The sequence below is a fragment of the Brachyhypopomus gauderio genome, chromosome 14 (assembly GCF_052324685.1).
Source record: "Brachyhypopomus gauderio isolate BG-103 chromosome 14, BGAUD_0.2, whole genome shotgun sequence".
In the NCBI taxonomy this organism is placed as follows: Eukaryota; Metazoa; Chordata; class Actinopteri; order Gymnotiformes; family Hypopomidae; genus Brachyhypopomus; species Brachyhypopomus gauderio.
Genome location: NC_135224.1, coordinates 14753579 through 14776853, shown reverse-complemented (window position 1 = coordinate 14776853; position 23275 = coordinate 14753579). Strand labels below are relative to the sequence as shown.

General features: G+C 46.3%; 1 protein-coding gene across 4 annotated transcripts; it reads right to left on the bottom strand.

The window, feature by feature from the left end:
* Positions 1 to 387: 387 nt before the first annotated feature.
* On the bottom strand, positions 388 to 23042 carry bcl2b (BCL2 apoptosis regulator b). 4 transcript variants are annotated; one of them, XR_013120997.1, is made up of 3 exons: positions 1099 to 1565; positions 743 to 948; positions 388 to 533 (listed from the first exon to the last, which is right to left on the bottom strand). XR_013120997.1 is itself a non-coding variant. In XM_076973150.1 (3 exons), the coding sequence occupies exons 1-2, from the start codon at positions 22324 to 22326 to the stop codon at positions 9906 to 9908; spliced, it is 663 nt and encodes a 220-aa protein (XP_076829265.1). In that variant the 5' UTR covers positions 22327 to 23042; the 3' UTR covers positions 388 to 533; positions 9900 to 9905. The 4 variants fall into 4 exon arrangements, 2 of the variants coding, with proteins under 2 accessions (XP_076829265.1, XP_076829264.1); XR_013120996.1 differs by having other exon boundaries at positions 743 to 921; positions 1099 to 1562; XM_076973150.1 differs by lacking the exons at positions 743 to 948; positions 1099 to 1565 and adding exons at positions 9900 to 10028; positions 21787 to 23042.
* Positions 23043 to 23275: the final 233 nt, after the last annotated feature.

Sequence of the window (23275 nt, the reverse complement as noted above, 5' to 3'; positions counted from 1 at the left end):
CGTTATAGGAGTGAACTGGCCCAAGGTTTCAGATTAAATGTCTCAGGGCCAAAAATTCCAGACATCTTGTCCCAGTAATAACTGCTATAATAATAACTGCACTCTGGATACTTGTCACAGGACAAGTTAATGTGAAATGTTGAAATAATCTGGGGAATCTGCACAGTACCTGCATTATGCCCCTTTAAGACCTTTACTGTAGGCTACTGTTAAATCAAATTCAAATCCAGCTGACATTAACAAACTTTAATTAATCTGGGAAGAGACAGGAACGGCTGAAGATAAAGGCAGTGTTTGGGGGTGGTGTGTGTGTGTGTGTGTGTGTGTGTGTGTGTGTGTGTGTGTGTGTGTGTGTGTGTGTGTGTGTGTGTGTGTGTGTGTGTGGGGGGGGGGGTTCATTTTTGAGCTAAGTAGGCTCCTATGGTGAAGCCGACTGCTCCCAGTGCAGCCAAGCTGAAGACTGTCACTATGGAGGGCCAAGAACTACTGAAAACGGAGTCCTTCTGTCTGCCATACAGCTCCACGAAGGCATCCTGAGAGAGAGAGAGAGAGAGAGAGAGAGTGTTAGTGTAAAAATGCAAATTTCAATGCTTTGTATGCCAACAACCACAGATTGAAGTCTCCCAAATAACTGAATATGGGAAACTCCACACATGTATATTGAATGTAAACATGTACATTTTAGTTTTAGAATGCTAATGTTATGCAATGCTAATGTTTGGTTTTCAATGAGTGTGCTTGCCATTGCTCAGCCCAAACTCTATTGAGTCTACTGCCCCTGGTGGTAGGTATGTGCAGTTCACGAGGAAGCGCACGCTCGCTCTTCCGAAGCCTCTTCTGAGTTTAACAGTGTGATCAAAGCGATCTGGGGGGTCCTCTTAGAGGTGTCTGGAGATCCTCCTGGAAGCTCACCAGGGCAAGCTAGCACATGCCCGAAACCAAAAGCACCTGATCAAAAACGGGGTCTATCTTCAAATCTGGATCCTACTACAACAAAACACACACACACACACACACACACACACACACACACACACACACACACATACACACACGCATGCGTGCTCACAGCCCACATGCACATTCCATCATACATACCTCACACATATAGCCACAACATCTCCTGGTCAACTCGCAGACCTAAGAAAACCTTCCCCGGTTCTAACCCTGTTTCAGTTCTGACCTCAAAAGGGAAGTTCTTTAAAGCACAGGAAAGAGGATGTCCGCTAATAGGGCAGCCCAGGGCATACAGCTGGACTGTTGAAGAGTTGCTCTTAAACGGGAAGCTTCGCACTTGGTAGAATGTCCGTGAAACGCAGTCGCGGAGGCAGGCGGTTCCTCTAGTGAGAGTCCCTTAGTATGCAGCTGGCCTCGGTTATGTCGCAGACGATTGCAACGCGATTACCTCACGTCTTACATAATGGCGTCGACGTGGGCCCCTTCGCTCCACATCGCCTCCTCAGGTCATAGTGGGGAAACTCAGAGTAATGGCCTCTATTTACAGAAATCTGACTTCACTCCACACCCCTGCTTCCAAATATTATACAGAATGGAAACAACCCCCCCCCCCCCCCCCCAACACCCTGTGCTGCTCATTTGACTTGCTCACCGAACACACCGCTGATTCATAGAAGCGGGAAGACAGAGAACCACATTACAGCAATATAAACTTGAGCCGAAGTGAAGGTCCCCTTGCCAAGGCCAAAATTCATAGGATATGCTGCATTCCACAGTGGCGAGAAGATGACACTGATTCCCATCGTCCTCCTTCATCTCCTCCAACGCAGCAGAGACAGACAGAATCTGCACCGCAGATGTCGTTAGATCCCAGGAGCTGAGCCGAAATCAAAAATAAAATCCACTTATTCCAATTTATGAGTCTCACACTAGGAGAGCGAGCCCACAGGACAGAACACGCTCAATTATTTCTCATTTTTCACTCCATCTTTTCTCTGCCAATCCAGACTCAAATGAGTGAATTATCTCGAGACTCCTTGGTTAAGAAATTTGTAAGTCACCACACTCGCTGAGGTGAATAAACACTGCATCACGGAGCACCCCTCCGCCGACACCCCGCTCCCCAGACACCACCAAAAACATCTACCTTCTCTACACCAATAGTAGCAACAGTTCAGGTTGTAATTTATGCATCTGTGTGATCACCCACTGCGAGACTGTATTCCCAGCTTTCCTCTGGGAGCTTCCTAGGCTGCTTTGCCTCCTTGGGAAAAACAAAGGCCAGATGAATCAGGGGCGGTAGCGACTCCTCCATTTTGGTTCTACACAAAGCCTTTTCATACGCTCACCCACACACGAGATGGGGAAAAAAAAGAGATCCAGCCCAAACCTATTGTAAGAATAGGCCTGCAGTTGCAAGGAAAGTCCCATGGAAAGAATGAGAGGAAACGTTCCGATCCGACAAGACGTACGAGGCTGACGGCTGAACATTTTCCTGCAGTTCCCAAGCGGTGCAGGCAGTTTATGAGTTGATGGGATTTAAAACGCTGGACCACAGAGAACGTCTCACATGACTGCGCATGATTACGACTCCACAGTGTGGAGCTGCTAAGATATATTTGCTGTCACACAGCTGGGCCCAGAATGGAGGGACTAAGGAAGGCAAAGGTTTATTAATGCAATAAAACGCTTTGCCATACGCGGTTAGGCCTGTGAGAAGTGAAGCTGGAGGTGTGGTTAGCTCTGGAATGCTCATGGTGGTTCAAGAATGCAACAGATAACTATTATTAGAAATGACTCAAAGCCGTTTTGACATCAGATGTGGAACTGTGGAGTCTGTGGCGTCCTAAACCCAGCGACAGTGCTGATCAAAGGGCTAATGGGAGAAACATGAGTCATGATGTGCCCGGCTGGGGGTGAGCGGCGTGCGGTCAGTGCTGTGCCTCCATTATCAGCCCTCCGCAAGCACGTGGAGCAGGCGGAGGCAGTGGCAGAGTCATGGGAGCTGCTGAAGGAGCCGGTCAGGTGAGCATCATGGGACGGCAGGGGGAAGATGACCATCACGCTCTGCTTCATCATTCCCTCTGCGTACGCACACACACACACACACACACACACACACAAGCCCACGCGCACACATACACACATACGTGTACACATAAACGCACAAACACACACACGCGCGCACAAGCCCATGCGCAAACACACACACACACAAATGCACACACACACTCAAGCACGCACTCTTAAGTGTGTGCACACATGAACAAACATACACTCATACACACACGCACACACACTCAAGCATACTCTCAAGTACAAACACACACTCAAGTGTGCTCACATGAACACACACACACACATGCATCAGCTGCATGTGACCTCTCTGCTGGTCGAATGAAGTCAAGCCTGCTTTTTCCATTACGCTTACCTAATGTTGTTGGATAAATACAGTTTCAGAGCAATGCTGGTCACAAGACTGTTCCAAAAACACTTTGTTTTGCAACACCTCCAGTGCTTTACAGCAGCCATCATTCATCCCATTATCCTGCTTCCTTTTTCTGCAGACCTGATTTTGAGCATGTTTTTACTTTTTTGGTGGAGTTGGTGGTGGAGGGGTTGTAGTTTAGCTGTGGCCTGCTAGCCTGTACCACTAGAGTGGGTGTCTCGTCCTCCTCGAGAGCAGCATGGCCGAACGTCTTGAACTGGCCATCCTCCCGTCCAATCAGAACACAGCACCTTTCATTCATGAACTTCTGGGCCAGAATAGCACATGGGTGGAGACTGAACCTCCACCCTTACAGCTACAACTCCTCCTGAGCACTGTGTTTCATTTGGGCAGATGAGGGCTCCACCCGAGGGGTGTCGGTTCCGTCAGAGTGCAGAGTCATGACAGATCAAGGCTGATTTAAAAGGCTCCAAAAAAATGTATGTGTTCAATCTCAATCTCAAAGCATTTACAATTATTTAGCCTTTATCTGAATCAATATTGCAAGTCAATACTGCTGGGATTAAAAGCTGATCACCCAAGGTCCACTATCTTCATCATCTTCGTCTATCTTCATCATGCCTTTCGCCGGTGGCACTTGGATGTGGAAATCAAACGGGAACCGCTTACTCAGCACGAAAGGTCGTGTAAGGTCACGTAAGGTGGCCGGCGACCTGCGTCACATTTGCTCCTCACCGCCCAGGATCGCCGAATCCTTGAGAGGGATCTTTCTCACGCTCACATCCGCCTCCCGACCACAAGAACCAGACGAATGAAAATAAGTGGGAGGGAGGCTTTCATTGTGATAGCCGGCGCTCCACGGTAACGCGCAAACACAGCGCCGTTGCTAGTCTCACTTGTGATTTACTTTTGCCACACACCAGGGCTTCATTCTCAGGGGTTTTTTCCCCCATTTCCCAAAGTATGTCTCCTGTCCATTAGCAAGCCTGTATTTCTATGCATGACTTTAGCACATTGCCCAAATCTGGTGGTGGAAGATGTGCTGTTTCCTCTGGAGTAGGCATGGCAACGCTTGGTGCTTTAGTAAGGTCTTAGTCATCCTGTATCTTGGGACAACATGCTGTGTCTAAAAGCTCTTTATGGGTATTCATCAGCACAGCATAATGTAATGAAATGACATTACTACAATTATAACAACTAATGAGGTAATATTGAGAAGAAGGAAAAAAATGCTTTAAGAACATGATGAAAGCCATGAAAGTGATTTCTCAGTTGCACATAACCATAATCTGATAATACTGTATACAGAAAGGTATATACGACAATCCACACCCTGACCCTAAAGGCAATTAGGTAAATTTGATCCCTTGGGAATTGTTCAGACTGTTCCAGGGGATTTTGGAGCTGGGAAAGAGAGTGTGTTGAAGAAAACTGCACAGCTGCACCAGTCTAATTCGAATGGCATGTAGGAATATGCAATATTGAAACGGTCATCAAAGGCAAGAAACACTCCAGCTTAAACTCGTCAAGCGCTTCATAAGCAGGTGATTCGGGCAGACATAACAACGCACACCTGAAGCCATAACAGGTGTAGCCAAGGCAGACGGCTGGTCGGCGGCCTGTCCTGCTGATTACACACCAGTCCTGTCTCCCATGTCAAGGTTAGGGACGAGGTAAGCAGTTCCTAAACCAGACTGGGACGCGCGGCCCCCGTGCCCGACGGTCCCTGGAGTGTTGTAGGAAAGTGATGAGTGAGGAGTTTGAGGCCTGCAATCGTTGGCGAGAGAAGCAGGCGTGTCAGCAGTGTGCAGGGGGCCGAAGGGTACGGAGTCCTTGAGCCGAAGAGCAGCGGCAGTGTGAGGGAAGGACGGCGCCGGCCCAGTGACCCACTGCCACCAAAACACCAAAAAAGCCTCAGGGGACGACCCAAGAACCCACATGCAGCTCGGGAAAATCCCGCCACGGCAAAATGCCCAAGCGGCCAAGTCAAATGGCCAAGATGAAGTTAGAATCAATGACGCCGGGCTTGGGATTCAGACCCACAGCCTGGGTCGAGCTTTTTGAAGGCCTGACAGAGGGCTAGTTAGGTTACTTTGAGATGGTGGAAGGAGTATAATGTCATACACTTAATCGCCTTATGAAAGTTGACATCTTAATATGGGACTCCAACCCCTGAGCTCACATATAGCAAACACCCTGAGGTCTAACAATCACCAGCAAAGGCAAAACCAATATTGTAATACAATAGTGATTAAAATATGCAGAGAACTTCATATTATATATAGCAACAAAGAATAACCAACAATTTCAGAGGGTTAAGTGACTTCAATACACTGCTTTTTAGAGAGGACACAAAATGAGACTCAAATGTTAAAACCCTGTCGTTGTTTTCTAAAGAAGGGGCAGAATGGCAGTTTTATGCAGCACTGTCCCCTCGTTCCCCTGATTACGAACACACCTATACAGATGAAACGTTAGCATGTTGCGTATGACAGCTGTCAGAGAGGTTCTCCTACTGAACGCAGTATGGTGTCAGGGCGTTGTATTACATCAGTGAGCAGTAAGCATGAGACCGATAGACTCTTGTTTTATTCCATTTTGCTTGCCGTTGGCAGTCAGCCCAGAGTCGGTATTAATGGAGCACTACCTGAGGCCCCGGGGGGTCGAGCTGAGTTAGCGAAAGGAATCCGATTTTCCAGTCTCCAAAGCAACCTGCAAATACTCCAGTTTCCCCTCATACATATTCAAACATGTGTCTGGTTTATGTGCCTACACACACAGAGTAGAGATCTCCCACGATGCGGTAGTGCCTCTCCCAAAGCTGGAAATATGAGCCCACTTAAATCAAGGACAATGATTTTGACAGGGTGTCTTTTCATGGAGGCTATTGTTCATCCTTTACTTTCCTATAAATTTGTCACTTCGGTCGGAGATGTATGAATCCCCAGGATCATTTAAAGAGGTAGTTGGTGTAGTTGGAGTTGGGGTTGAACAGAAGTCGTCCTCTGTTTGTTTGACTTGCCAACAAGCTGAAGAGAGCAAAGTAAACCACACAAAACAGACTGAAATGTACTCTCTGTTTACTCTCTGTTTCTTTTGCACATCTTGTGCGATGCTCTTTCCTTGAACAATGAGATGGTTCTTCAGTTTGCAACTTCTTCTCTATTATATCCATAGAGAACATATAATAGTAATAATATATATACGTATAATATCCATAACGTATAATAGATTCTGCAGCCTCTGAGAATCATGGGTTGAGTCATTGGGGATTTTTTGTTGTTGGTTTTTGCCCTGGGATTAGTTCTTGATCTCTTTGAAGCATTAAGGACATGAGGACATGTTCCACACAAAGCACCTGAACCAGATATCTCCAAATGGATGACATACAATACAGCCTGGGCCGACGGATACCACTGGCAGGGCCACTAACAATGAAAATGGAAACCTACATGCTGTGCTCCATCTGAACATCATTTGCACATCAGCATCAGTACAGTGCCCTGGTACTTGATCGATTACAAAGGGAGAATCTTGCATACCTACATGTATTTTTTTTGGTAGACGCATCCCCGTGCAACCGTTTACCATGTATAAATGTTCTGACTGTATCCTTAACAAAAGAGCTGAGCTTTTCGAGTAAGAAAGTGTTGCTGTCTGGAGGAGATTTGGTGTCAGTAGTGGTCTGTGTATGACCGGCCTTGTCCTGAGTGACTGTGTGTGTGTGTGTGTGTGTGTGTGTGTGTGTGTGTGTGTGTGTGTGTGTGTGTGTGTGTGTGTGTGTCACTGGGCGGTTGAGACTCGGCTATAAATACACCAGGCCAGTCCTGCCAAGCAATCTAATAAAGCAGCACTTATTGTATCTGCACAGTGCATGCTGTTTGAAAGGGCTGGAATGACGCACACGTGGACGGTCAATAATCACAAAGGTCGCTGAGTCATCACCTACAGGGGTCAGGTGCTCGTCAGAGCTGCGGCCTGAAGGTCCTGGTGGGTTCTCTTGTGCCCCCTAATGGGTTAATGCTGCTTTAACCCATTAGAATGTTTATATTGATAAGAACCCCATGTCAAAAAGTGTTTTTGAGCAAACACGAGCACGAACCAGAGGGGAAAAACCTTGGCACGGTTACCACCTAGATCATGTCCACGGGGAAATATTATACGAGATGTTACGCACTGATTAAGGTTACGGCGCTGAAAACGCGGGCACCTGCTGAGCTGCCTACCATTCCAACACCTCCATCCGCCACGCTACTTCCACGTGAGACGATGTTGAGTGGGAGCGCGGGGCACGTGTGTTCTGCTCCAGGCACGCCATGCGGCACAGCGTGAGGAGCAGAGTCCTGAGCTTCAAACGCTTAGTGCTTCCCGACGTGGAGGGGGGGGGTGGAGCGAGAGATCTCCCAGCAGACTCGCGCTCTCGGCTTTCAGAGATGAAAGGAAAGGCGGCCACGGACTCCGTGGGAACCGGAACATTCCGTGGTGGATTCTCGAGCCCTCAGAGACTGATATGTCTTCCGGGGCGAGTGTATATCCTGAAGCCGACTGTCTATGCCGTTCATTGACCAATAAAAGATAAACTGCATCCGGCTCAATGTGACCCAGGAATCACCTTCTAATCTGTGACTGAGTCATGGAAACATTTATCCTCAAGGTGAGAGCACCTTCTTTTTTTTTTTTTTTTTTTTGCAAATGCAGTGTAATGACTATCATGGGTTTAGTAATAGTTTCCATGCAACAGCAACAAAGATCAATGCAAATGACCTTGTAACCCAGCAACAAACAGCTGATGTCAACAAAACGTCCCGGCCTACCCGTGACAAGCCCATTTCTGGTCAAAATGTAGACTGGTTTCATCAGACTGGTGGGGACGGTGGGCGTGAGGAGTAACGCATGCCCACAAGACTGACAGTGAGCACACGCACAAGCCAAAATTGGGCTGTCTGACGGTCGACTTGCCTGCAAGGAGAGCGCACATGTGGGATAACCTCTCTGCCTGGAGGGCAGCTAACACCACCACGGTGGAGGAAACAATGGCAGACAAGCAGAGGATAATGAGGCAGTCTCCACCATACATACATACCTTACGCAGGAGGCTGTGCAGCACAGAGCCAAAACGTCTGCTTGCTAAGACAATATCAGTAAGATGACGGGTTGAGAAAGCTTCTTGAAGTGTTCGGGTGGGAAGTGGATCAAATCCACCAAATCATCCCTAAATGGAAGTGCACACTGTTGATGCAACAGTGATTAGAACAGAATAAAAAATAATAAACGAAACCTTCAATTTACACCAAGAAAAACTTTGTGTACTTTGTACTCGAGTACATGTGTGAGTATACTCTAATGATGATGCCAACAGACTCATTAGGAGCCTTATGCCATTACTAATAGAGACGTTTACATAACTCACTCCATGCTGAATTTTAAGTAGTACGACTGATTGAGCAACCAGTTTAAACATTAAAGATTCTGGAACCTGGAGCTATGCTCAACTACTAGCAGATACTGTAGAGTGATATTAAACAAGGTGACCACTGACCCAAGAGCCAAGATTATTCATCTCTCAAACAGCATGATGTTATATCTTACACTTTACTGATGATTCATGGGCATTATTGGATTTAAAAAACAAGTTACTTAATACCATAATGGAGAATGGCTCTACAGTTCAGGTTTCTCTTTTACAGCTGAAGCCTTGATCCTCAGCATTTGATAGGGTCTCAGTCACACTATGGCTACCTGTCGTTTCAAGTGCTCAAAGCGAGCGAGACGAAACAATGCAAATGGCTGCAAGATAATGAACCATCAAAGTTAAAATAATAACACTCCTCCAAGCTTCACTGAACATCTCCCTGTAGTCAGGTCTCTGCTTTCATGATGAAAGCTTATGGAGAAAGCCTGTAATGAAACCCTGACAGTTTTGGCAACAGAGTCCCTCTGACTAAGTTGCTGGCTCACAATGGATCATAGCTTCAGGTATTTGAACTTTTCACTTTGTAAATGGAACAAACCACGGATTGTGGCTAGCTGTGGCTCTCAGATGACCATTTAAATAAATGAGAACAAAGATCTACTTGAGAAATCCTTCGGAGCTTCTTTGAAGTTCAAGAGCCCCGCAGTGTGGGTGTACTGTACATGCAATTGTCACACGAGATTCATTGTCATGTGCGTTAATTAATCTCCAGGTCGTGTAGACAGCCTTTAAAACACACCCACACATGCTCTCTCAGTTCCGCACCAACATGGGTTTCTGGAAAGTTGCCATTAGTCAGACGAGTGAAACTAGAGAAGATCCTCTCCTTAAAACTGATAAATGAAGTGTCTCTCGGATTATGTTTCATAAATGTCACCAAACACTCTTGGCATAAGCCAAAACTAGGCCGACATTAAATTGATGGTGTTTTTTTTTTGTTTTGGCCCAGATAAAACTAACGCACCCATACCATCTGATTCACAGATAAATCAATGCTGAGGAAAATGACATTTGGAATACCTGACATCAGTAAATGAATGCGACAGCTGCTACTGCTTGATGGCACATGACGTCTGTACTCAGTTCCTCTCGGCTCTTATGGAGTGTTTCCTGTGCCATTTCTGCTTTAATGCAGCAACCTCCAACTAACTGCAGTGTTAAAAGCAAAGGAGACATTTAACATGAAACACAACATTTCTCCTCATCACTGCGTGAAGTAGAACGAGCACAGAGAGAGAGAGAGAGAGAGAGAGAGAGAGACAGAGACAGAGAACATTATAAATATTAAAATATATATTAAAAAATTATTTTAAAATATATGAAATATTTAAAAATATTAAAATAAATCCCCACTCCTTATTTAAAGCCTGGCTGATCCTTTTTACTTCCTCGAACAATGGACAGATCAGTTCGAACTCTTTCCTTTATGAAAGTTAAGCCCCTTCCTTTTCCTGCCATAAGGAGCTCCTCTCCCTCCTCCCTCCGTCCCCGTCTGCTGGCAGCGAGGGATAGCAGGGAAAAGTTCAGGCTGAGAAGCACCCGCCTGATTCCCATCCAGAAGGCCGAGGGTGGGGGTGGGGGGATGGGGGGGGGGGGGGGGTTATGAGAGGAATGTGCTGGTGCACAAAGACAAACAATTCCACTTTGTTTCATACTGACATGGATACATGGTCCAGGCTTACGCTCTGGAAGAGGCTGCACCCCACTGTAAACTCCAAAGGGAGCGTTCTGTCGAGCATCACAGCCCCAAGGCTGCACCCTGTCATTAAGCAATAAAAAATAATACGTACTTGTTAAAGATCAGTAACGTGTCTACTCAGCTAAGCACTTTTCTCACTGCCACGGTAGTCTCTTTAAACATGCCTTGCGCATACGGAGCATCTGCTCTGAAGAAGTGCTGTGTGCAGAGGTAAGACTCAGCAGTGAGGCCCAGGTTTGAGTCCCAGTCATGCTGACCGTCGCTGGGTGCTTCCAGGGAGAGTGCCACTGACCAGGATCTCATAGCATATAAGAAGTGGTTGTCTGACTGGATGTTTTGTTTGGTTACATTGTCGAGTGGCTCTCTAAGCCAATCCTGTGAATCTCATGCAAGCTGATACAAGCCATGGAGTGCTTGACAATTAGTTTGAGAACTAGATAATTACAATCAAGTAAAAAAAAAAACAGAGTCTGGGTAGGGCTGGATTTGAGAAGCACATCCAGCATTCTGCTTCACGCTAGCTGTGATCCTCCTGGATGCTAAATGGGCTGCAGTAAAAGAAAACTGCAGGACAATCCTTACACATCCAAGGGTACTAAATCTGAGCGTGTGCATCCATGACTGTTGGTGTGGTCATGCAGAAAGTTAAAGACCCCCCAGGATTAAGCTTTGAGTAAAACCTGCAATCAAACAGTGAGGTCTGATAAGGACGCTGCCATGCTGGCTGCACATGTGTTCTGCTCTGCCTTTAGGGCTGTTTTACTCCCCTTGTTCAGAAATGGCTATCCACTCCACTGGGGGTACATATAAAACAAGGGCCAAAGATCCCACTTCCTACACTATATAAATAGTGGCCAACTTGGTGATGAAAAATCAAGACATCCTGCGTGGTAATATTTTTACATGCACTTCCAAACTCGCCAACAAAACCCAAAGAAAACCTCAAAGGACGTTGCCGCTTGTCAAGGTTGAATATGACAACAATTACTTGAAGCCCTCGAGGGCTTTGACCTGTTTCAAATTAAATGTGCAACTATTATACAACTCTGCAACCAATTGCTAATAGTGGATGTCATGATAACGAAGGCTACACACTCAATAAATATTTTGTTCCATTGTTAATTATTTTTTAAATGAGTGAAACAACCGATCCTGTTTTTAGATTAAATGAAGAAGTCAGACGTTTTGTGGTGTTTTGGTGTGGTTTGCTGCCATGTTGTAATTTTAGGCTACACAGGACTTGGATCCAAAAGTTGGGTTTTACTTATTAGAAATGTCAGCAGGGGTACAAGTAGAACACTTGGCGTGATGGAAAATGTTTGCTTCTATTTCAAATACTATATATGAGTAAGTACAGAGGTGTCTTGCTGTACTATCAAAAAACCTGTGAAGATGCACAAAGCAGGTTGGAATATGTATGGTGGACAGTCTGTTCCAAAGAAAACTGTAACAAAATGGCAGTATTTTCTAACAGGATTAAATAGCTTGTAGGATATATAAAGACGGTGCACGGTGGCAGCATGGAACATGTCCGTGGAATTGTGGAGGGCTGGTCTCGGTTTGGGCTGGTGTCTGGGAGGAGTCTCAGAGAGGAGATTAGCGTTTACAAGTACAGAGATAAAATAGCTGGTGGGAATGATGGGAAGGATAACAAGTACAGATAGGAGATGTTAAAAAGAAGAAAGGATTTTGCTTCTAGTTGAACGACTGCAAATAACAGAGCTTGTAAGATCAAACTGCAAGGCCTGGTGATGACTAAAATTGACGGAACGGGAGACCGTGTGGGACCGGCAGTGCCAAGGGCCTTAATTTCGGAATTTGGAAATGAGAGTGACAGCCTGCTCTTTCACTATAGTGTCCAAAGCTGTGAGCAGATCTGAGGATAAAGTGATGGGGAACTGAACAGTTGGGGCATAATTCCCCTGAGAAATAGAGCAGCTCTTGTTGAGTGGGTAGATTAAGAAAAACTTGTCCAAGTGGATGAGGACAAGTTTCCCCATGTATTTATGCTCCTCCCATAATACAAACAAGTTATGCTGTGGGTTTTGGGGCTGTCCAGCAGATGGCAGTTCAACAAGGAGTCAAGAGGCAGGCAAAAGGGCAGGTCATGGCCATTATGGACAAGTGTGTTTGGGCAGCTTCTCTGAAGGAGCCACTGTGGAACCCAGGAGCGAGAAAGACACAAAGTGTGACCACAGAAGAAGCAAAGTTAGAGAAGCCTGAAGGGGGAAGAGCAGCAGTCACCGTGGTTAAACGTGCTACATCATCCCGCTACCCACAAACATGTTGTAGGCAGGTCTGGGAGACAGGATTCAGGGGAAGAAGAGGTCCGAAAAACTCCCAGCAGCACGTCTGAACAGCAAGGAGGTCAGTGCAAACATCACAACTGTGGCCATGCTTGACTACAACAGCGAAAAACAAGAAAGGAACTTTCACAAACATGAAAAACAAAAATGGCAAATCCACAAGTTGTGAAACCATAGAGTGGGCAGGCTCACAGTTATGAGGAAATGACACAAAATCAGGCGCTGATAAATACATGTTTCAGTTGCACGGAATGAACATAACGTTGTAAAAAATCATCGTGAAGCTGCGAAAGCAAGAGATCACTCTCAAAGTCAAAGTAGCTGCCCATCTATAAAACGACATGTGTTTTTGATTGCTTGGCACACACAGGACGTTCCAATAATGTTGACGAATTGCTGTTCTGACTGCCAATTTTCTTGGTTATGGTGTATACAATGCAGATTTCTGGCACGGCTGACGGAGCTTAACCCCCCCGATGCTCACACCACCAGCAGTTAAGCACCAAAGCCGGTGCGGCTGTCAACGTGGGCAGTCAGTCTCCGGGCCGCCGCTCGTCTGATGTGGTCCGGACCATGTTGCGGCCACGCTCCGCTGTCTGACTGTCATTAAACAGGGCGTCTGCAGTTTGATGAATGCGCCCTTTCCAAAGGCTCGTTCTCTTCCAGATCAAAGGGCACTAATCGCTACGGCACGCCTTATTATCAGCCACTTTTTCCTGCACACAAACCGAAACTTTTTAATGGATGAATGTGGATGCAATACAGTATTTGGTTCCCAGCTTAAGGATAAAGTTATTTAAAATAGGATGGGTCTTGCAAATGGGAAACGATCTCCAAGCAGGGTCAGCACAGTGAACAATGTATATAATAATACTAAGAATCTTGACTCTCTAACAACATCAATTGCAAGCATATGTCTACTGTGTGTTTATATATGTGTGCATGCTCTAAAAATCATTACATGTTGCCTGAGTAATATGGTATAAAGTACTTAAAAAATTACATTTATGTAATATGTACTCAAAAACAAAGCTACCCTGTGCTGCCCAATAAGTTTTGCCAGTAAAAACCATAAACGATCCACCCAACTGACAGTGCTTTAAAACCAGCCATTTAAACTGTTCATTGCATGTAGATGTGCACCAGATTAACTGCACCTTTTTTTTGAATTACCAACCTGATTAGACTGAACAGATTAGCAGGCCCATTACTGAAGACCTTGGAAGTGGCCAAAGAGAATTTAAAACCAAGGCCACAATCTCATCGTTTCTCTATGTTTTACTAACTCACTTTCCTCTCATGGAAGCAAAGGGCTCAGTGAAAGATCCTGACGCTGGTCAACAGCACCAGCCTCCCCTCCACCTTTCACACAGGCCAGACAGATAAAAGAACGTCCACTTGAACACCAGACGGCAGCATCTCCGCAGGCTCTTACCTCCCAGACATTGCTCAGACAGCTCATGCCATCCCTGCGAGAACTTCACCGTCAGTGGTGATGGCTGAGAGGCAAGCCAGGGAAGACAAGACGTCAGGGGCTGAGATCACCGCATTAAAAAAAAAAAACAGCATTCCAAGCCTCATTGTGTAATTTTCAGTTCTTGTTACTAGTTTGGGGTGGGCCTTATGCATTACACCACAACGTAGCAAAACAAAACTGTATTGGTGCAGTGTCATAAACCCGGGGAAACTGCACTCGCACAGAAATGTATCAGATGCCATATCATTAAAACTGGCTTAAGACAGATGTCTTGAAGGATTCGCTCTAAAACCTTGGTTTCGTGCTGCAGAGCAAGTATAAATTGGTGAACATGTCTGGGAATCGGGGTCTCCTCCATGCTAACGAAAAGGCTTCTCCTGGACCATGTCACGTTCGTGTGACATTAAGGGAAGATGGACGTTGGAATGTTAAATTGGCAGTGAAAAGTTTCTCTCTCATTACGAGACCTTGCGAATAGGAGTCTCATACAGGCAGACAGAAATAACTATCATGTTATCGTGCGGCCGAGCACTCTGGATAGGTCTTTTTGCCGATGCCTGGCACGTGTCTGCTTTCCAGGCAACCAGACATCTGTCAGAAAGCTAATGCCCCCCCCCCCCAGCCCCCCCACCCCCCCCCCCCCCCCCCACCCCCACCCCACTACCCCCCTCCATTTGCTTTGCACCATGGCACACGTGTCACCCAGTGACAACAGTGCATTATTGATTTGGCGCTGGCTGCCTGGGCTGCAGTATTTCTACCTCTGGCTTTGTCAGTGCTAACAGTAGAATTTTACAACATCACTGCAAAAATGGCCCATTAATAATTGTGCCTTCTGCAGAGAGCACGAGGAAGGCAAAGTTCTGTTGCCTGCTGCCTTCTGAGTTAACAGTACAGTCTACTACAAACATGCTGCTCACCTGTCCCTTCCTGTGTCTCGTCTATGCAAAGTGACCTCACAGAATCAGACGACTCAGACAACCGAGCCTCATTCACACCGACTCTGTTCCAAATACAGAAGCTGTGGCGTCCGGCATTGGCGCGTGAACTTTGCCTTAGTTGACGGCCGTCCAGGGAGTGCTGGCTGCTCCTGGACAGTTGGGGGGGGGGGGGGGGTTAATCTCATCTTTTGCCCATGTCCCCTGGACTTTTCAAAGATAACAACCATGTGTGCTCGTCCCCGGCAGGGCATACCCTGAGATCGGCTTCCAGGGTTATGTCACCCGGTGAGTTCGTAGGGGGGAACATTTTCAGTCTCTGTGTCCTGAGACAACAGTCACGTTGGGTTTAAAGGGCATCTCACATGGTGCTGAATATTTCAGGTCCTTGTGTGCTGTGAAGAGGTGTCAGCAGGTGGTGTTTGTGGTGAACTTGTGGAAAGAGTGATGGTGCAGACACTAAGTGTGGGAGAACGCTCGACTGATCAGTAAGGCTGAAGACACCTGGAACAGGAAGGAACAGGACTGAACAGGACTAAACAGGACTGTATGGATGTTAATAATATGCATACAAGCAAATGCATGCTGCAGAATGAGCAACAGTGAGGTTGCATGGGCGAACCAGGAAAGACATCAGTAGTGTCATCACATTGGCACGATTACAGCCATGACAAAACAAATAACCTTGGCCATACTGAGCACAAAATAATAAACAAATATAATAAGGTTTGTATACAGACAAATACTGGACACAGTGATATTACAGAACTTCTAAAACTGGCCATGGCTGACCCTGCTATCCTGACTGAGGCCATTGTCCAGAGGTTTAAAAAAAAAATGCTGTCCACACCCGTGGCCTGTCAGGAAAGCAACGCCCAGGTCATCTGCTCTATTTACATTCCTAAATGCTGCAGAGGCCTCGGGAGACAGGCCCCAGAAATAAGCACTGTAAGGGTGTGGAGGGCTTGTGGGAGAACACAGTACAGAGGGTGTGCTAATCCCATATGCTAACAGCACAGCGTGTTGAACAATGACAAGGCGCTCTATCAGAACAATAGATTTTATAGTTGCCTAGAATCACCGGATCACCAGCACTGCTGAACAATGCTACTGTAAATAGGTTCTGAGACAATTACATGGCAGTATTGACACTTCCCTTTTGAAAAAGAAGTCATGTCACAAATCAGCAGGCAAAGATCAATATCTGAAGCTCTAAGATGTTCATTATTGGCTTTAGCAAAAGTGCAGCTATAAGGCAAAACATACAGACCTAAAACCACGAGCATTCTAGACTTAACACCACCAGCATTCCAGCACCAACACCACCAGCATTCCAGAACCAGCAGCACCAGCTTTCCAGACACATCAACACCAGGATTCCAGAACCTACAGAGCCTGGATTCAGGAACCAGCAGCACCAGCATTCCATAACTAACAATACCATCATTCTGGAGACAGCAATACCACAGCTCCAGAACCAACGACATCAGCATTCCAGAACCAACAAAACAAGCATTCCAAGGATACCAGCATTCCAGATGTGACAACACCAGGACTCCGAATGTAGCACCTCCAGCATTCAAATGTTAACACTTCGCTTTAAAAACTGAGAAATCAAATCAACTTGTGCCAGTCGTAAGGCCATTATGAAGAGGATCTGTCAGACACATGCAACCAGGAAGGCCTGCCTGATCTATGCTGACTGTGCCAGTAGGAAGGCTTTATGAGATTATTGGCATGCCACTGATTATTGGAAAGACACTGGCAGATGGAGTGTGGTTGAAAAAGGTTCCAGCCTGAGGGCTCTGAGTCAGGCAAACTTGGCCTTGAAATGCACGACACTCATTCAGCACAAATTCATTTTCTGCATGGTCTGAAATGTAAAGTAGTATTTAACCTATCACATGACGTTCATAAAGGAGAACAGAGGCTGCATAAGTGCATTTCCACTCGAGCTGCTACTTTGAGAAAAAGCTCCTGTACTCTGCCAGGTCAGAATGTGCAGTAGGCAGTGATTTGTTCATTATATTATTATTATAGTCTGCACAGAGAAGTTACAAAGGGCCAAGTGTGTGGAGTATCTAACCATCTCACTCTTAATCACTCTTCTCTCTCTCTCTCTCTCTCTCTCTCTCTCTCTCTCTCTGCTCTCTCTCTCTGCAGGTTGCAGGTGTACTCAAAACTTATCAAACCAAAGGGCAACACCGCATGATTAAATGAAAGAGTGACTTCTAAACAGCAATTTATGAGATCCTCCCATGTTAACGCACGCATGCACACACACACACACACACACACACACACACACACACACACACACACACACACACACACACACACACACACACACACACACATATACACACATACACACAAGCGAATGAACTGAAACTTGCTTTGCTTTTGTCCTAAATGCCAAGGCCCTATTCCAAACAGTGCATGATACACCCACACTTTAGAACTGGTTGTTTAAGAAGCCGAAGCAGTCCAGACCTGCAGTGTCATACAGGCCTGAGACCGCTGCTGTTAAACATGTCATTTAAGAGGCTGCCAGCTGCTGGCACGGCCAATCACACAAAAATGGCTCTAATGTCACTCAAATAAACACAGGTGTGGCCAACCTCTGCTGAACACTTGACTGGGAGCAGCCTCTGGCCCAAGCTAACTCGAACACAGAGGGTTGGGGCTTTCCAGAAGAAATGAAAGAGCAGGTGCAGAGCAGTTTGGTTTCAGATCCTAGACTCAACAAGCATTCATAGCGAGATCCCGCTCTGATAAGCACGACCCAGACCCTCTTCCAATTGTCTCGCATGGCCTGCTTTGCCTCATCTTCTTCAAGTTTGAACCGGACCAGGACAAGGTAAACATTTTGCAAATCCAATGGGAGGGATTGCTGCCAACCTGTTTAGGTCAGACAGAGATGACACACAAACTCAACACCGCTCCAGCTGCAGTGCACGTGCACAGGAGGGAAAAAACCCCAAACGGAACATGCACCAAGATGTGGAGAGAACGTCAATCAGTGTTTCAGTGTAACCGTGTGCGTCACCTCTGAAATAGGGAGGCTTGTGGGCACTTTAGGTCATAGACTTAACAAAAATAATAGAATGTTGCAGCTCAGAAGTAGACAGAGGAAGAAACAAACAGCCATTGTTATTGTTCCAGCTGGAACATTTCGGCTCTGGATAGAGTTTCAGCACAGTCAGGAGGGGCAGTAGACATCTCAACAGTGAGCCCACAGACACGGCACCTATATTTAAGTGTCTGGAGTTCAACAGGAAATAGTGGGGCGGGGGTGGGTACGGGGCAGTCGATGGTCCACCCAGCCGCCACTCTCACGTGTCTAAATGTCATTGCAAAGGTTAATGAGCTCCCACCTCTTCCTCTGCTTTTAGAACATTTGGGCATTGCGACTGCCCCCGGCTTGGCTGTGGCACCAGCTCACACCGTTTGTGTTCTGCCCCACGGTAATGTCAGGCAGTTTCACCTGGGATTACCCATCAAACCACTCACCTAAACTAATCCGAGGTGTCATCGCAACACTCCATCAAAAATAAATAATAAACAGTTATTTTAGTGCTGATGATGTCTATCCATCACTTTGAGAAGCACCAGATACCATAGACTCACAAATCAAGCAACATTTTTGGAAGATGTTGGATTTGGTATGCTGGTTGAGCCAGTAATCACTGGTGCTCGGAGTCATGTCCCGAGCAGTTCCTCAAGCAAAGACAGTGAATTCAATGATAAGCTTTTTACATTCTCTTCTGGGTTTTTATCCACCATTAAGGTCAGACAGAGCTTATGTTGAACCGAAGCAGAAGGGGATATTGAAGTCATCAGCGTTATCAGGCTCCACACTGCACCACAGGCACTCCGATGAACTCTGAGTTCTCAGAGACTGTGAAGAAGAGCAATGTAAACTAAACTGAACGTCCTGGAATAGCAGCTGGGCCAAAACCTATGTAAGAAAGGAGGACCTTATTACACCTGGCCATATGCCAGAGCCTGAAGACTTGACTGAGAGTGCATGTCAGTGAATGAGAGCAAAACTACAGAACTTCTGCAAAAATACTCCAGACTTGTGCTTTCAGTCAGTGGTGATGGGATCTGAAACTTTACGCTACATCAGGTTTCGCCTTACTGACACTTTTGTGAATGGGGATTCAGGGAATCACAGTTCGGGGAGCGTTTTACATTGTAAACTGAAGCTTCTCAATGGTATTATGAGCTATGAATGAGTGCTGGCAGCATTCCTGTGACCTGTTTTAGGAGGATGTGCACGAGACACTGCAGAGACACCAACAGCCACAGAGGACACAGGACAGGGGACACCTGTCTGGACCACGTTCAACTCTTTATCTTTATTGAGCCAGTGGTATGCCAACATTCCTCACATATTCTCTACTGCCGTTTATGTAACAGGGAGCAATGAAGGTTGTTAACCAACTGAGACTTGGAGGAAGGGTCTTTTTTAGATGTGGCTAACTAACTAGCTAATGTCTCTGTTATATAACAACGACCAATGGCAAGGGTGCCGGCTAGCCCATCTTGTTTTGAGGTGCTGTGACAGAGGGCCTGCGCTACACACTCGGATGATAGTGACCCTCGTCAGCGAGTGCAACCACACAGACGTGCACAATTGGCCCGAGTCACGGTGAATGGCAGGGGGGCAGAGTGATACCATCCCTCCCACTCTGACAGCAGTGCCAATTTGCTCCCTGAGGTCTCCTGGCCACGGATGGCTGTGGCATTATCAGGGCCTGCACTAGCGAACTCCAGATGATAGGATGAATGCTTTTCAGTGGCAATAATTGGGGGCCCCTGGGGCTATAATGTTGGCAGCCACAAAGCTATGCGTTCAGCATCAGACATTGGTGAGAAATGCCATTGTGCACTCAGACACAACATCCAGGTCTAATCCACTCCGAGGGTAAGAAAACAGTTTATTCATTTCCCCTGCAATATTGGTTCTATGTTATGGCTGTTCAGGACAGGGACAAAAATCACAGATGCAAATTAATCTCTGTCGATGCACTGATGTGGATATACCTTATATGGACCCTTACTTGAATATCACATCCTTGTTTTCAATTCACCTTCCTTGATTCATCAAAGGTCACAGAACTTCAAAAAGGCATCTGAAAATTACCCACATAGGAAAAGCCCTTCACAACCAAGGTGGCCACTCCACTTGTCAGGTAAGGGTTTGGCCAGCAGCAGATAAGGCTAACTTCAAAGAAAGAATGAATAAATTCCTGCTTCCTTTCACCTCCAGGCCAGTCCCTCAGAATGGTGCTTTGATATGTGGCAATAAGCTGCCATCTTTGCAATGTTGGGGACTCTAGGGGAATGTTTATGGTTTCTTCTTTAAAGATAAAATGCTGCCCATACAATATTGATGAGTAACGTTGTATGGACAGAGAGTGCTGAATAATGTGCTTATTACACCCAATATAAATTATGTACAGCTAAAGAGAGAGAGAGAGAGAGAGAGAGAGAGAGAGAGAGAGAGAGAGAGAGAGAGAGAGAGAGAGAGAGAGAGAGAGAAGCCCCACAAAGTTTTGTTGAAAATCTATTCAAGGCCTCTCATTACCAACATTATGATGAAACATGTTAACAAAGAGTGTCTTCCTTGTCATCTTTGTATATTTCACACTGAGAAGCACAACAGGGTGGGGCTGGATGCTTAGCTGTTTCAAGGTTAAGCATGTTTCTCCACAAGTTAAATAGTCCTCTGCCCTCTTCCCAAAAGCAGGCTTGTCAACCCAGCCCTCATTGCAATGGTTTGTATGGTAATGCCCCGGGGGCCGTTCAAATTAAAGTGACACGTGTCTTGATGCGCGTCCCCTCTATTTCCGGTGCACTTCAGCCATCGATTTCAGGGCATAACGGAGATAATGATCCCATCAGATACACACACACCAGCTGCCGTCGCCTCTCACTTTACTGAACAAACTATCCAACGCAATAACACACACATGGTAGCTGCAGTTAATAATTTAGGAGAAACAATTATACTTTCGGAAGTAAAAAAAAGAATGAAGCTAGTTGTGTTATAAAAAACTGTTTTGACATAGAAAATATACGATATTCTGAATTGGCTTGATGCATCGCCTTTCGCTGTGGTTCAAATTAAATTGGCCTCCTTTTAAAAATAAGACTATTTGAGAAACTGATAGCGTCCTTTTTGCAGAAATTAAAAGTGTACATTTCGTTTATCTCCACGGGGTCACACCTCAGCGCTAATAAACAGCTGTCATTAATGGATTTGCATGCCGCCCTTAAATATGGAGGCGTGGTAGAGGTGTGACAGAAAGCGCGTGGTGTTATTGGTCGGCGAACCTCGACAAACATCCCGACAACCCAATCATTAGAGAGTCTGGAAATGATGTCATTGAGAAGAGGCGTTGCAGAAGTCGTTGGGCGTGCGAGACCGCAGCCTACGCCATCCGAGGCAGGGTTTGCGCCGAATGCAATGACTTACCCATCCTCCGTTCTCCTGGATCCAGCTGTGCAGTGGTCCGTTCAAATACTCCGTCATCCAGCCTGCAATGTTATCCACCTGCGAGCTCATCTCTTTATTCACACACTCCACACACACCGACGCTCCGAACTCGAAAAACGCAATAATCCGACCCCAATTGACCCCGTCCCTAAACAGTTCGTCTATGACAGCCGTGAACCTCCTCTGCGCCGTGATGGACGTTAGGTGTAGCTGTTTTGACATCTCCGCAAAGTCCGGTTGGTACAGTCTCTCCAGCTCGTCGCCGGCCTCGCGCAGCACCCTGTGGAGAGCGGCGAGCGGGTCGGGAAGGGGCGCGCGCGGGGCTCGGTGTCCGCGCTCTTCCTCGCCCGCGCGCGCCTGACACCGCTGCTCCGCGCGCGGAGCGTCCACGCCGTTAGCGGCGGGGTCAGGGTCCGTCTCGTGCGCTTGGAATTCCCACATGTACCCATTTTTCGACAGTTTGTGGTTGAGGTACTTTTCTACGATGTCGCGATTGTGGTAGAAATTTTCGTTTGCCATGTCGCTCTATCGATATCTCAAAAAAATATTGGGACCGACGTCCTTAATCCACGCGCATCTTCGTTGGATTGACGAGTAACGGAACTGTGCCCTTATTATAAGGTTAAAAAAAATAACGATTGACAAGGCTAAGCTAATTTTTATGAGGATAATAAAAAAAAGATCGCAACTAATTGCCTGAAAACATATAATTGAAAACACGTTTAGGAACTTACTGTATGCAGCTTCAGTAGAAACTGGGAGTTGCAACACGGGCTCGGATCGCCTTGTTAGAAAAACGCCCACTTTCACCAACTAGAAAAATCCTTGGAATTGTATCAGGAAATATATACGTGTTGATGCCATTCTGTAACAACCGCAAACCACGCGAGCGGGATCCATCAAGTTCCCGACGAATAGCGACAACGTAGGCTACCTGTTTTCAACCCGTTTCTCCACAGAACAGTCCAGGGCAGCCGATCAGGAAAGACGGAAGAGAAGGCGAGCGATCCGAACCGCATATGTTCCAGTTCCTCCTTCCCCAGCGGTCGCCGACCGGTTTAAACGGATCCTTGAATATCGTCTTGGAATAGTATATTACGGAGCGTGCGCTCAGGTTGGGGATAACGTCTAAGACTTAAGTCTGCATAACTTAATATGAGTGTATGCAGCAGTGGCTGTATGCGAACAGCAGGCTGCGCTGAGGTCTGCGCTGAAGAACATGCCCCCTTTTTACACATTAGTGAGGCATTTCCTATCTAGGCCTGCGTCACCCATTCAAGTGATTCCTGGACCTTGTGTGAGCTACGGTACATGCAGTCACCGTCGTTTTCACGTTTCTTGTTGATCCGGAGATTAAAGTAGGCCGACTCTGAATAGGCCTGTGATTGTCTAATTCATTTAAAGTACAAAACACTCTTTCTGTAGTAATTTGTTGTAGTGTGAGCGGAGAAAAAAAAATGCCGGTAGA

Coding starts and splice junctions, on each gene's coding strand:
- bcl2b (XM_076973149.1), bottom strand. CDS start 22,326: ATGGCAAACGAAAATTTCTACCACAATCGCGACATCGTAGAAAAGTAC. Junction 534..21,786: donor TCCAGGAGAACGGAGGATGG/GTAAGTCATTGC, acceptor TCTCTCTCTCAG/GATGCCTTCGTGGAGCTGTA.